This window comes from Tympanuchus pallidicinctus, unplaced genomic scaffold (assembly GCF_026119805.1).
Source record: "Tympanuchus pallidicinctus isolate F22 unplaced genomic scaffold, pur_lepc_1.0 scaffold12, whole genome shotgun sequence".
Taxonomy (NCBI): Eukaryota; Metazoa; Chordata; class Aves; order Galliformes; family Phasianidae; genus Tympanuchus; species Tympanuchus pallidicinctus.
Window position 1 is genome coordinate 16,712,159 of NW_026294637.1, and position 13,932 is coordinate 16,726,090.

At 48.6% G+C, this 13,932-nt stretch overlaps 2 protein-coding genes across 2 annotated transcripts; both read left to right on the top strand.

The window, feature by feature from the left end:
• The first annotated feature begins 948 nt into the window (after positions 1-948).
• On the top strand, positions 949-6,009 carry HYKK (hydroxylysine kinase). Its single transcript, XM_052672210.1, has 4 exons — positions 949-1,433; positions 2,712-2,854; positions 5,123-5,306; positions 5,450-6,009. The coding sequence occupies exons 1-4, from the start codon at positions 1,097-1,099 to the stop codon at positions 5,920-5,922; spliced, it is 1,137 nt and encodes a 378-aa protein (XP_052528170.1). The 5' UTR covers positions 949-1,096; the 3' UTR covers positions 5,923-6,009.
• A 705-nt stretch (positions 6,010-6,714) lies between these two features.
• On the top strand, positions 6,715-13,504 carry PSMA4 (proteasome 20S subunit alpha 4). Its single transcript, XM_052672212.1, has 9 exons — positions 6,715-6,849; positions 7,057-7,085; positions 7,228-7,270; positions 8,219-8,381; positions 10,985-11,062; positions 11,285-11,373; positions 12,144-12,274; positions 12,466-12,589; positions 13,097-13,504. The coding sequence occupies exons 2-9, from the start codon at positions 7,083-7,085 to the stop codon at positions 13,249-13,251; spliced, it is 786 nt and encodes a 261-aa protein (XP_052528172.1). The 5' UTR covers positions 6,715-6,849; positions 7,057-7,082; the 3' UTR covers positions 13,252-13,504.
• The last annotated feature ends 428 nt before the right edge of the window (positions 13,505-13,932 follow it).

The window sequence follows — 13,932 nt, forward strand, 5'->3', positions numbered from 1 at the left end:
AGAAGGAAACTTTCTGAATTAGCTGAGCTCTGGATATTCTATCAGTCATTTTGCCTTGGAATAATATGTGTATTTTTCCTTCAGGAAAATGATTGCTCTCATTTAGAATGTAGATCAGGTGTGGGTTATGTTTGATGGCAGGTAGTGGTAGGATCTGCAAAAATTGGGGGTTTGTCTGACAGCTGCCCATCTTCTACACCTGCCTTTTAGACCCGGCACTAGACTTACATCCACGTCCGCTCAGTTATTTAAGCCTTCGTTACCGTAACGATCGGAGAGGCACCAATAGCACCTTCCCCGCCTCAGCCGACAGACGCAGCGCCGCGCGGGGCGGGTACAGAAAGCGCCCACCTCCCGAGCGGTGGCGGTACTGCCAGGAGACAAAGGCGATGCTGCAGGTGTTTTGGGTCTGTAACGCCGCAGCTGTGTCCCGTTCCGTGCTGGCTGTAGCCCGGGGCACGTTTTAAGGCACGGTCAGAACGCTGTTGTTTCAGACCGACGGAATGCCAGGAGCTGCAGGCGGTGTCGGTAACCGCAGAGCTCTTTGCATCAGCTCAGCCCTGCTGCTTGCTCGCAGTTCCGCCCGCCCTTCGCTCCGAGGGTTCGGGGTTCGGCCCGTGGCGGCAGCCCCGAGCCCGGCTCGCTGCGGGCCGAGCACGGCTTCGGTCGTGGTAAACGATCGAGGCAGAGGGGCCCGCGTTGTTCCGCGCTCGTACCGCACGCAGCCCCGCTGTGGGCCGGTAGGGGAGCGCGTGCCGCCAGGCGCTTTGTTGCAGGCGGGAAGCCGCCGCCGTTCCCTTCCCCGGGGCTGCCGCCGAGCTCCGGCCACCACCGTTCCCCCCTCGGGGCGGCTGCACTGCGCTGGCCGCCCGCGGCCGGACGGCGCAGGTCCGGCGGCTCCTGCTCACTGCGGCCGCTCGCGGGGGAGGCCGGGCCGGGCAGCGGGCGCTCCGCCGGGCAGGGCAAAGGTCCGCGCGGCTCCGAGCGCTGGGGGAGAACGGGGCCGGTTCGGTGGTTGGTTTGCTGCGACAGTTACCGATTGCCTCCGGTGGCACGGCACCGCTCGCCTCTTCTCGTCTCTTTCCTCACAGACGCGATGGCTTCCGGAGACCGCCGCCAGCGGGAAGCCGCCAAGCCGGCCTTCGGCGAGGACGAGGTGGCCGAGCTGGTGGCCGAGGTGTTCGGATTAAAGGCGGCGTGGGTCAGGCCCCTGCCCAGCTATGACGATCAGAACTTCCACGTGAGAGTCTCGAGCGGAGGCGAGGCCGAAGGGGCCGAGGAATACGTCCTCAAGATCACCAACTCGGAAGACAGCCGGCAGCCCGCCCTCATCGAGGCGCAGACCCAGGCCATGGTGTTCCTCAGCGCCCGCGGCTTCCCCGCGGCCACGCCGCGGCTCACGAAGGACGGCAGCATCATGGCCCTGCGGGCAGGTGAGCGGCTCCACCACCGCGCCTGGCGGTGAACGAGAGCCTCGTCACGGCGCAGGTCTGCCTCGCTTCTGGATCCCGCCCTCTTGTGCTGGCACAAACGGGGAGTAACGGTGGGCACCTGTGAGCGAGCTCAGGCAAGATGCAGAAGGCTGGTGATTTCCCAGGCCCTGCAGCTCTGGCACTTCCTGTAGATCCCAATCCGCTGCACACCTCCTTTTCAGCTTCTGAGCTAGGATTTCTCGGATGAAGTAACTTTGGGGTGCACAGATACTGTGCTCAGAATGCCAGAGCTGAGCTCCATCCAATGCCCTGCATAGTGCAGAAAAGCCAGCAGAGATGCTGGACCTTGAGCAGAGTAAGAGCAGCAGCACTGCAGCAAGCTCCTGCAGGTGTGGTTTGAGGTGGGTGCAGGATGGCTCGCTGCTGGTATTGCTGGTGGGAAGATGGTTGTTTTAGTAAGAACTACAAGCACAGGGAAGGGTGGGTTATCCTGCAGCTGCTTTTTCATTTAAATTGCCCTGATAGGTTCTCTGGGTCTATTCATGCAAAGTTGTTTAAAGTTAACAGTTTAGATGTAGTACGGGTTGTAGTCGTGACAGAATTGCACAGGACTCTCCAAAATTAAAGTAAATTTGGCTATCAAAAGTAGAAGCTCAAGTTGCAGCGTAGCTGTCAGAGGATGGATGTGGTCAGGTGTCAGCTGACTGCCTGTGAAAGTCCAAACTTCACAGAAAGTCCGAACTTCGGCAGCCAAGGAACACTTAACTCTGAAAACAATTTCCATATAATTTGAAAAAACAGACGTATCTGTGCACTTAAAAATAACAAACCATACTGACTAAATCACAATATGATTTGCCTGTCCGTGCACAGAATGGTGTAAAATACAGTTCCAGCCCATCTATGATCTGATGCCTGAATAAATCGCTTAAACAGTGCCTGGAAGAAAATCTGTAACACATTGCTTTCATTTTCACTGCTTCCATACACAAGCTGGGATTCCTGAGGGCACCTACAGAGCTCTGTAGGCGAGGGGCTGGAGGCACTGAGTGAAAGCTGCAGTGTGCAGGGTTAATTCCAAGCACGAGGACCAGGCATCCAGCACAGCCTGCAGCTGTGGCAAGGTTTGCACATCATTGCTTCACATTCTGGTAAATCAAGTCTTTGAGTGAGATCAGTTTTATCAGTTGCATCCGAGAGTGAAGAATCCGTTTGCCTCTTGCATTAAGTAACACTCAGTAGAGTATGCTGCAGTGACTGACTATCTCTGCTTGTCAGGTAGCGGATCTGGAAACAAAAAGTACATGGTCAGACTGCTGACTTATCTGCCGGGCACACCTGTGGCTAAAATTGCTGCACCTACTCAGCTTCTGTATGATATTGGTAAGCTAGCTGCCAGTTTGGATAAAGCTCTCACAGAGGTGAGTGAGTTCTTGTTCCGGCTTCGCAGATTTCATTCACATTTCATTTCTCCTCTCTGTTTCTTACTGTTTTCTGTCAGCTTTCCTGATTTTAAAACAGAAGTTGGTGATTTCAGAGCTTAATTCAACTTTTGGATGCCACCCTGCGTGCTGTAAAACTGGTTAAAACCTTGCCCCAAGTAACCTGATGAACCTGACTGCTCACTGCTTATAGCAGAGTCTCAGTGATCCTTTTGCAATGCGTTTTTGTACCACAATAAGGGAGACCGCCTTTATTCTTGTTCACACAGAACTCACCTGTTTGGCATTTGAAGCCTGGTAAATAAGGAGAGCGAACCCCAGCTGCCTGAATCAGAGCACGCACAGCGTGGTTCCGAAGCATTAAATGCTTGTGTTGGGTACTGCTGGCCCTTCTCTTCTGAACTCACTTTGACTTGCTCTGTTCCTCCTGGCCATTAGGACAGTGACCATTGCTGCAGCAGGAGCAGTCATTTCCTTTTCTGTAATGCCAGCTGTGTTAATGGAGAGAGATGTGTGACACTTCTCTGAGTTCCCCTGCTTTCAGTCAAATAATCTTAATGCATAGGAGATTATTTCTGTATTCTGTAATTATACGGGGTAATAAAAGTGATAAATCATCCAGTAATTAAGTTAGATACATAAAAGAATTCCTGCATTATTTATGGCCTTTCATTAACCTTTTCTTTTTGTGTTCTGGCTACTGCCTTCAGACAGTTATGAAGTGTGAATTGCTAGCTTCACTCACCACATTCTGAAATTACAACGGTGTTTTTCCATTGGGAAAGATAACTTACTATTGCCTTTTAATAGTCTGGCTGTGCTCTGATAATGTGATTAAAATAATGTATGTGGGCCAGCTAGTCTCAAAAGATGCCTGCAACTTGTGCAGCGAGGAGGATTTAGTAGATAAGAAAGCAAATTTTGATGGAAAAGGCTCTTAAGCCATTAATATATGGATTATCACGTACCAAGATTTGTCATCTAAGGGAGAGAATACTACAGTTCTTACCATCAAAACTTCTCAATGTCATTGACACCAAAACTAAAGCTAAGGCATTACATTTTCTGATGGCAGATGGGAATGTACAGCCTGTCTTTTCTATCCAGTCAATTTGCTTTGTCAGCTGGGCAGCAAGGCCATGTGCCATCTGTTCTTTTGTGCACAAAATATCATTGCACCACTTCCTTTTTCTGCTATCTTTTTTTGCTTGAATGTGTCTCACATCTTCTAGTGGAAATAAGCAGCTATCGATGACTTGACAGCGACAAAGGCTCAGGCAATTGCTGAGATCTCTGCTTTACTGCCTTTCCCACATCTGGTATCTCTTTGTAGTTCTGTGTTAATTTGTGCAGGGAAAATTGCAGTGGTTGCTCACCAAATGGCAATCTACCTACCAACCTGGTCTTCTGTACAGCATTAGGGATCCTCTGTTGTGATTTTTGCTTTGAGCTTGGTGTTGTTCCTTATTTCTACATGAGTTCCAGTTTTAACTATCATTTAGCTATCCTTAACTAACAGCCTTAATTCTAAACCTGAGTTTCTCTTTAAGAGGAGCCAACTGCTCACGGGAAGTGAGAAGCACACATGGGGCTGTTTGCTGGGGTCTCTGTGTACTGGATGGATGTTTGAGAGCCTGTACACATTTTTACAAGAACAAAGCTCCATCTAGCAGCTCTGCCAAGCAGTTCTGTCTTAATGACATTGCACATGTCAGATGATTCTCAACTCTTTAAATGCACAGAGTGCATCTGTGGCAGTTTTTGTCTCTTCTGCTCCAGCAGCTTCTGTAGCACCAGCTGCAGAATCCAGCTGTGTGACTGCAGCCTTGGCAAGGCCTCTGTGCAGCAGCATCCCTGTCACTCTGCAGGAAGTCACCATTGATTTTAAGTGATTCAGCAACAAAGGGTTTAGGATAATCTATACTGGAAGAATGGAGAAAAAACATTCAGGTTTTATGGAGATATTGATAGGCTTGCATATCTTACTGTTCACTGGAATAGGTTGCCCAAGGAGGTTGTGGGTGCCCCATCGCTGGAGGCATTCGAGACCAGGCTGGATGTGGCTCTGGGCAGCCTGGTCTGCTGGTTGGCGACCCTGCACACAGCAGGGGGTTGGAACCAGATGAGCATCGTGGTCCTTTTCAACCCAGGCCATTCTGTGATGAAATAATCCTTCAGATTCTACTTCTGCTTGTTGGGATGAAGTATGAATTTTAATTTATGGCCTATTTTGTTCTCTTTCTGCAGGAATTCCATCATCCATCAGTAGGAAGTCTGCATCGAGATCAGTTCATCTGGAACCTGGCGAACGTCCCTCTTCTGGATCAGTACGTGGATGCCTTGGGCCAGAAGGAGCACCGAGACATTGTGCAGTGGGTCATCCAGCAGTTCAAAGAGAAAGTCACACCCAAGATAAGCAGTTTTCGAGCTTGTGAGTGTTTTATTCTCAATCACGCTGCAGTTTGTTCAAGGAAACAGGCGCACCAACGCAGCTGGCTTACAGTTATTAAATACCATGGCAGTCAATGCCAACAGAATGCAGTTATTAAATAGCGTTTCTCGTTGTGCTTTTAGGTATCAACCACGGGGACCTCAACGACCACAACATCCTGGTGGTTCCTGGCTCCCCTCGCGGGGCGGCCCCGCAGTACTGCGTGTCGGGCGTGCTGGACTTCAGCGACATGAGCTACGGCTGCTACGTGTTCGAGGCGGCCATCGCCATCATGTACATGATGGTGGAGAGTGAGGAGCCTCTCGGTGTAGGTGGACACGTCCTGGCAGGCTTCGAGAGCGTGCTGCCGCTGACGGGCGCAGAGCGGGCAGCGCTGTTCCTGCTGGTGAGCGGCCGCTTCGCGCAGTCGCTGGTCATGGCGGCGCACACAGCGCTGCTGCACCCGCAGAACACGGAGTATCTCATGGTCACTGCCAGGACGGGGTGGAGGCACCTGATGGACATGTATGCGCTGGGCCAGGAGGCGGTGGAGAAGACGTGGTTTGAGACGGCCGCAGCGTATGTGAGGCGGCCCTGTGAGGTGGGGCTGCAATAGAATCATAGAATTGCAAGGTTGGAAACGACCTGCAAGATCATCTAATCCAACTGTCTTCTCATTATCACTGCTACCACAAGCACTAAACTGTATCTCACAGCTCCTCATTCAGACGCCTCTTGAACACTGCCAGGGACGGTGACTCCACCACCTCCCTGGGCAGCCATTCCAGTGCCTGACCACTTTCTGATAGAAAAAGTTCTTCCTTATGTACAACCTAAACCTCCTCTGGTACAACTTGCGGCCATTTCCTCAGGTCTTGTTTGTTGCCTGGGAGAAGAGGCCAAACCCCTCCTCACCACAACCTCCCTTCAGGAAGTTGCAGAGTGCCATGAGGTCTCCCCTGAGCCTCCTCCAGACTGAACAATCCCAGCTCCCTCAGCCACTCCTCATAAGGTTTGTGCTCCAGACCCCTCACCAGTTTCGTTGCCCTTCTCTGGACGCGCTCCAGGGCCTCAATGTCTTTCCTGTAGTGAGGGGCCCAAAACTGAACATAATACTCGAGGTGTGGCCTCACCAGTGCTGAGCACACGGAGATGATGACTCCCTGCTCCTGCTGGCCACGCTGTTTCTAATGCAGGCCAGGATGCCGTTGGCCCTGTTGGCCACCTGGGCGCACTGTTAGCTCACGTTCAGTCGAGCATCACCCAACACCCCCAGGTCCCTTTCCATAAAGATGGCGGAGCGCTGCACGGCCCGGTCCTTCCACCGAGCGGCGCGCAAGAGGCCGAGGCGGCCACGGCTGCGGTCACGTGATACGGTCACGTGGTAAGGACGCGCACCGCCCCGGCCGGGTGACGCACCGCGCAGGCGCGGCGGCCATTTCCGACGCTGCGGTGCAGGTGTGGGACAGGCTGTAACGGTCAGTGCTTCCCGCCTGCTGCACCTCAGCGACCCTTCGGCACATCGCGCGTTCCTCGGCACCCTGTGAGTGAGCGAGGGGAGGAGGGAGTGTGAGCAGAGGGAGCGGGGCGGGCGATGAGGCTTTCGTTCCCCCTCTGTCGCTGTGAGGATGACTCCGCACTCCGGGCCCGGAGCGCCCCAGGCTGCCGGCGGGGGTCGGGCGGGTTCCTCTGGGCTGGGGGCCGTGTGGGGATGGCCCGCCTCGCCTTAACGCGCTGTGATGTTTTGCAGGCCCGCTGCCCCGCCGCTCCGGCACCATGGTGAGTGGGCGCGATGCGGGGCTGCGGGCGGGGCGGTACCGGCAGTGCCCACCTGGACGGGGCCGTTCTGAGCTCTGCTCCTCTTGGGGTGCTGTGCTCCGGCGGAGGGTGACGATACTTAACGAGCTGTTCCTTCTTGCAGTCTCGAAGATATGATTCCAGAACCACCATATTTTCTCCAGAAGGTACTTTTTGACCCTACGTTTCTAATTGAACACCTTCCATTCCGTTTCTCAAACGTAACGCTGTTCAGCACAGGGCCGGTTGGTTGGGAGCACTGTGTGTCCGTCCTTGTATGAGTTCTTATTTATTTATTTTATTATTTACTGTGAGAGTGGTGAGGTGCTGGAACAGCTGCCCAGAGAGGCTGTGGAAGCCCCGTCCATCCCTGGAGGTGTTCAAGGCCAGGTTGGATGGAGCCCTGGGCAGCCTGGGCTGATATTAAGTGTGGAGGTTGGTGGCCCTGCATGTGGCAGGGGGTTGGAGATTTGTGATCCTTGAGGTCCCTTCCAGCCCGGGCCGTTCTGTGTTTCTGTGTGAGTTGCACAAACCACTTTCACCTGTCACAGTAGCTCTGTGTACAGCAGAGTCCCTGGATGGAGGCTTTCCAGTTCTTGTACTCAGGTGTCGGTGTGACCATATTCACATCTGTATATTTACACCAAATTCCACTGCTTTTTTTTTTTTTTTTTTTTTTTTAAGCACCTTAATAACTCATCACCCTTTGCCTTTTCTCTGAGTGTGGATGGAGTTTGTTACTATTTTGTTACTGATGCTGCTGCTGTGATCTTGTTCCACCAGTACTTGCAAGTAATTTTTTTCTTAAGAGACAAAATGTCCGTTATAAATGATTCAGGTTTTTTTTTTTTTTTTTTAACCCATTTTGTCTCTTCTGAAGTAGATCTACTCTTCAGATTATTTTTCCCCCATGCTAACTATGCCCAAGATTACCTTCTCAAATTTGTGCACTTCTGATTCCATCCTCTGTTTCAAAAAAACTCATTTGCTGGCCCCAGCCTGAGGAACTAGTCCTAAACTGTGAAACAGGCATGTGTGTAATTCTTGCAAATTCACCTTTCCTTGTATGTGTTCTCATTCAGTGCTGCCTTATTGCAATTTAACTCGTTTCCTAGGCCGTCTGTACCAGGTTGAGTACGCCATGGAGGCAATTGGACATGCAGGTACTTGCTTGGGCATCCTGGCCAATGACGGCGTTCTGCTGGCTGCGGAGAGGCGCAACATTCATAAGCTGCTCGATGAAGTTTTCTTCTCAGAAAAAATCTACAGACTGAATGAGTAAGTTGAAATGCTGGTTGGATGTCTGCTGACGTTACCCGTGACAAAGTACTGTTGTTATTCAAGCATTTTAGCGTTGGACCTGGATTTATTTTGTTTGGAGGGTTTGTATTGATGTGATGCAGCATTCTGGATGTGTGTGACTGTGTTGATATTATTTGCTTCAGTGATTCTTCTGAAGAAGCATCATGTTTTTATTTCCAAAGAGAATTTCCTAGGTGCAATAACATGTTGTTACTTACCCATACAAGGTAAGGTTATTGCATCACTATTAAATTGGTTAAATAACAAGAGGAGGGAAATACAGAATGCACAAATCTGAGCACAGTATCACAGAATCACAAAATGGCCTGGGTTGGAGAAGGGACCTCAAGGATCATTACTGGAGGCTTGTCAATGTGATTCCCTTCTACAAGAAGGGCTGTAAAGAGGATCTGGGGAACTACAGGCCTGACCTCGATACCTGGGAAAGTTATGGAGCACATCATGCTGGGTGAGATCACACAGCACGTGCGTGGTGTCCAGGCAGAGGATCAGACCCAGCCAGCATGGGTTCGTGAAAGGCAGGTGCTTGACCAACCTCATCTCCTTCTACAACTGGGTGACCAGCTTGGTAGATGAGGGAAGGGCTGTTGATGTAGTCTGCCTAGACTTCAGCCAAGCCTTTGACACGGTCTCTCACAGTATTCTTCTGGGGAAACTGGCTGCCTGCGGCCTGGGACAGGTCTACAACAGGTATACACTTCTTTAGAGGAACTGGCTGGAGGGCCGTGCCCAGCGGGTTGTGGTGAATGGAGTTAAGTCCAGCTGGTGACTGTTACAAGCGGTGTCTCCCAGCAGTCGGTACTGGGGCCCATCTTGTTTAATATCTTTATTGATGGCCTAGATGAGGGGATTGAGTGCACCCTCAGTAAGTTTGCAGATGACACCAAGCTGGGAGGTGGTGTTGATCTGCCTGAGGGTAGGGAGGCCCTTCAGAAGGATCTAGATCAGCTGGATCGCTGGGCTGAGGTGAATGGGATGAGGTTCAACAAGGCCAAGTGCCAGGTCCTGCACTTTAGCCACAGCAACCCCATGCAGCACTGCAGGCTTGGGGATGAGTGGCTGGATGACTGTGTTGAAGAGGAAAGAGATCTGGGGGTGTTGGTTGATGCTTAGCTGAATGTGAGCCCACAGTGGCCAAGAGGGCCAACAGCATCCTGGTCTGCATTAGAAATCTGCATCTACAGCATCTCTGGGCAGCTGTTCCAGCACCTCACCACTCTTGTAGTAAAGAACTTCCCCCTAATATCCAACCTAAATCTTTCCTCCCTCAACTTAAAACCGTTTCCCCTTGTCCTGCAGTTATCAACCCTTTCAAAGAGTTGACTCCCCTCCTATTTGTAGGCTCCCTTTAGGTACTGAAGGCTGCAATGAGGTCACCCCTCCAGGCTGAACAAGCCCAGCTCCTCAGCCAGTCCTCATAGGGGAGGTGCTCCAGTCCCCTGATCATCTTTGTGGCTCTCCTCTGGATCCTCTCCAACAGCTCTCTGTCTTTCTTGTACTGGGGGCTCCAGACCTGGATGCAGTGCTGCAGATGGGGCCTCACAAGGGCAGAGTAGAGGGGTCAGTCACCTCCCTGTCCCCGCCGGCCACCCCTCTTCTGATGGAGCCCAGGATATCGTTTGCTTTCTGAGCTGCAGGAGCACACTGCTGGCTCAGCATTCCCTTTTAAGCCTTTTTTTTTCCTTGTGTATTTCAAAGACACTGAAACAAACTGGATAAAACCTGTTTCAGCTTTCTTTGCCACAGTTGTAGCAGAGATGCTTATCTCACTGCTTCGACCTTTTTAGCTTTTCCAGAGGTTCAGTGTTAGACTGTCTTGCCTGTAGGGAAGGTAGAATTTAAGCCTTGCTGTAAGATGCATTGTGAAACACAAGTAGGTTTTCATCTGTCAGTGTCCCATTCTTTGTTATCCTGAAAGCAGCTGGAACTGTAGGAAGTGGTGGATTTTCAAGGCGGTGATGTAAAATGTGCACTGGAGTGGCTGCCTAGGCCAGCTGCTCTGAGAAATTGTTAAGATAAAACAATGTGAATTATTGTCTGTACTGAAAGTTCTGTAGCAGTATGAGATTTAGCAAAGATCTATTGAATAAGGAGCTAATGAAACAATTAAAACAAAGATGATTTTCAGCTAAAGCAGTTACTTTTCTAATGGCTGGCATCACTAAGTTACATTCATACGAATGCAGTGTGAGTCAGCGCATTGCACTGAGGGTCCATATGGGTTCTCATGTGGCTGGTGGGTGGCCTCTGTGTGGGTCCTGCTGTGTAGCCAGTGCTTCTTGTGAAGGTGTCAGCACTGTTAATCATTTTGGTGGTCCTCAGAACCATGCCAGTGATGTACTGACCTGCTCATTTCCTGCTGTCTGCCTCTGCTTTTGCAATATGGTTATGTCAGACTTAGGATGTACTCTAGATGCAGGATCAATCTGTTCTGCCTGGCAGCAGTGTAGTTCTGATCATAGAAGCCCAGCAGCAGGCATTCTGTTTGAAGTGTTGTACGTAGACGTGACTATTCCTTGGGGACTGATAGGAATCCAATTCATATGTTCATTTTGCAGGGATATGGCTTGCAGTGTTGCAGGAATAACTTCAGATGCCAACGTTCTAACAAATGAGCTGAGGCTGATTGCACAGAGGTAGGTTGGCCTGTTGTCATGGGGCTTTGCTTAATTCCAAGGTTAGGTTCAGTCTATGTATTAAATCACTATGAATATGCACTTAGTACAAGTAGTTTTGTTTTTTTTTTTTAAGCCTCTCTGATCTGTTTTATTTTAACTTAGAAACTTGTTCTTCAGTTCAATGTGGTAGCAGGATACTGTCAAAAAGGATTTTGAGACCCCTTGTCTTTCATGCTATAGGTATTTGTTACAGTATCAAGAGCCCATTCCTTGCGAGCAGTTGGTAACTGCATTGTGTGACATCAAGCAGGCTTACACGCAGTTTGGAGGTAAGGAAGTGTGATGAACCATAGTGCTTTTAAGTGTCTAAAGAAAGATTCTCTTAGGTAATTTGAAGCATCCAAGTCTTTGAAGGGTTTAAAGGTATTCTTCTGTAACAAGTTACACCGAGAAACAGCAGTAGCTAAATTTAAGGGAATAGTCAGTCAAAATTATGAGCTCTTGGTTTGCTGCTGAAATAGTCACTGAGAGATTGATAGCTGAGGCTCAGGCCCATTGCCTATAATGCTTTGAGTGCTCTAGGGCTTGGTGAATGCCTTCAGAAAGAAGCAGGGTATCAGTACTGTAACACTGGAAAAAATAGTATTTCTGTGGATCAAATACCATATTAGAAAATGATGTTGTGAGGAGCGTTCCTCAGTAAATGAATGGGTGATTCTGGTATTTTGTATGTGGGCACTGTGAAAGAATGACCTTTTAATGTACTTGTGTTTGATTGACTCTTAGGAGTTAAATGCTTGAATAATAACCACTGCATAGTTTAAATGCTGAGGTTTGATTTGAAGTCCTGGAATGATAAATTCCAATTTTTGGAGACAGAGATAAGCTGCTGCTGGGGTTAAATGAAAGCAATCTCTGCTAGTTGTCCCTGCCTCCCATCCCCCAGCACTTAGAAAGGCTGTAATGCTTATCTCAAGTAACAGAAGTGCAGAACGGTCTGTTAAATCCTACTTCACAGGAAAGGATTTGACAAAGGAAATCAAAGACTGTAATTGTCACCCATGACCAATCTTGTTCCTAACGGCCTTCCTTCCAACAGGAAAACGTCCTTTTGGTGTTTCATTGCTGTATATTGGTTGGGATAAGCATTATGGATTTCAGCTGTATCAAAGTGATCCCAGTGGCAATTATGGAGGTTGGAAAGCTACGTGCATTGGCAATAACAGCGCTGTAAGTTCTTTTTACTTTTCTCTCTCAAAGATGTGAATGACACTGTAATAATTAAGCTGAGTGCTTGATTATGAGTGCAGAGCAGAAATGGATAACTGTAGAAACAGTGTTCCTCATGTTCTGATATTATCTGGCAAAAAACTTAGTTTGATTGCCCAGTGATACCATTTAAATTTCTGTGGAATTCATAGGCAGCTGTGTCAATGCTGAAGCAAGACTACAAAGAAGGAGAAATGACCTTAAAGACCGCACTTGCATTAGCTATTAAGGTTCTAAATAAGACCATGGATGTCAGCAAACTTTCTGCAGAGAAAGGTAAGCAGTTCTCTAATGCTGGATGACTTTATATATATAAATATATATATTATATATATATATATATATATAAAAAATAGAGAGTATGTTGAGAATTTTTTATACTTCAGCTGTGGTTTGTTAGATTTTATAGCTCACGTTAGAAAATAATTTTGATGATCCTTATTGACTTTGCTAAGTGACATGCAGTTGACTTGGGTGAGGATGATCTTCTTTGGCCGGCTCCAGGTTCCCAACCATGGTTTGGCTAGGCCTCAGTGCAGCAGCAGAAGTGGTGCCTGGTGGAAGAAGCACTGGAGAGCTGTGGATGAGCTGGTGCAGGCTGCTGCACAACAGGGCTGCTGCAGAAGAGGACTGCTGCCACCTGGCTTGCCATTCAGGCAGCTTTTAGATGGAGGCAGGACAAGAATCCTCTGCTTCATTGTCAGTTGTAACCGCTTGACCTTTCTGATGATGTTCTTTCAGAAGGACGGTACGTAATGCCTCTGTCTGTTCCCTGTGTTTCAGTTGAAATTGCAACGCTGACAAGAGAGAATGGGAAAACAGTAATAAGGGTTCTGAAGCAAAAGGAGGTGGAGCAGTTGATAAAACAACATGAGGAGGAAGAAGCAAAAGCTGAACGTGAAAAGAAGGAAAAAGAGCAAAAGGAGAAGGATAAATAAAATTTGAAGTCAAGTGTTCTGAAAATAGCATAGGACCTGCTTCAGTTAAAGGTAATCTGGTTTTCTGTTTTGTGGAAGCCTACAAATATGCCAGGGGAGAACACGGAATTACTTTTGCTGAACCAGGTCCTTAATCATCATCAAGATAATTAGTTTTCTGTTCCTTATATTGACCAATAATTGCTTTAATTCTTGAACACCCTTTCTTTCATCTTCTATTTTTTATTATGGAATAAAATTTAAGAAGAATGGTGATGAGTGTCTTTATTTCCTTGGTAATGCCTGTCTATGTGCTGTCTTGAGGGAACTGATTGCTTTGAAACGTAACATAGTGTGTGCCAGCTGGTAGCTCTGTGTGTGAACTGCAAGGCAGGAGGGTGCCTTTTCAGGTAGTGAAGGGGCTTCAAATCTGGAATAGCATTCGTGGTCATTTCACAAATACCAAAATAGAACATATAGGCATGCCAAGCTTCAATTTTGGCCAGCTTCCTTCTGTAGCAGGCTGTATTGTGGTCATGCAAGCAGTAGTGTGTTGATCATGCCCTGTAGCAAATGTGTTCCATTTAGCATAACCTTGAATGAGTGCCTGCTTTCAAAGAAATCAATCATACAATGCTAGCTATGTGCACACAAATGAGGAAGACATTTCACAAAGGCCACATTGAAATGATGCCCTATCTT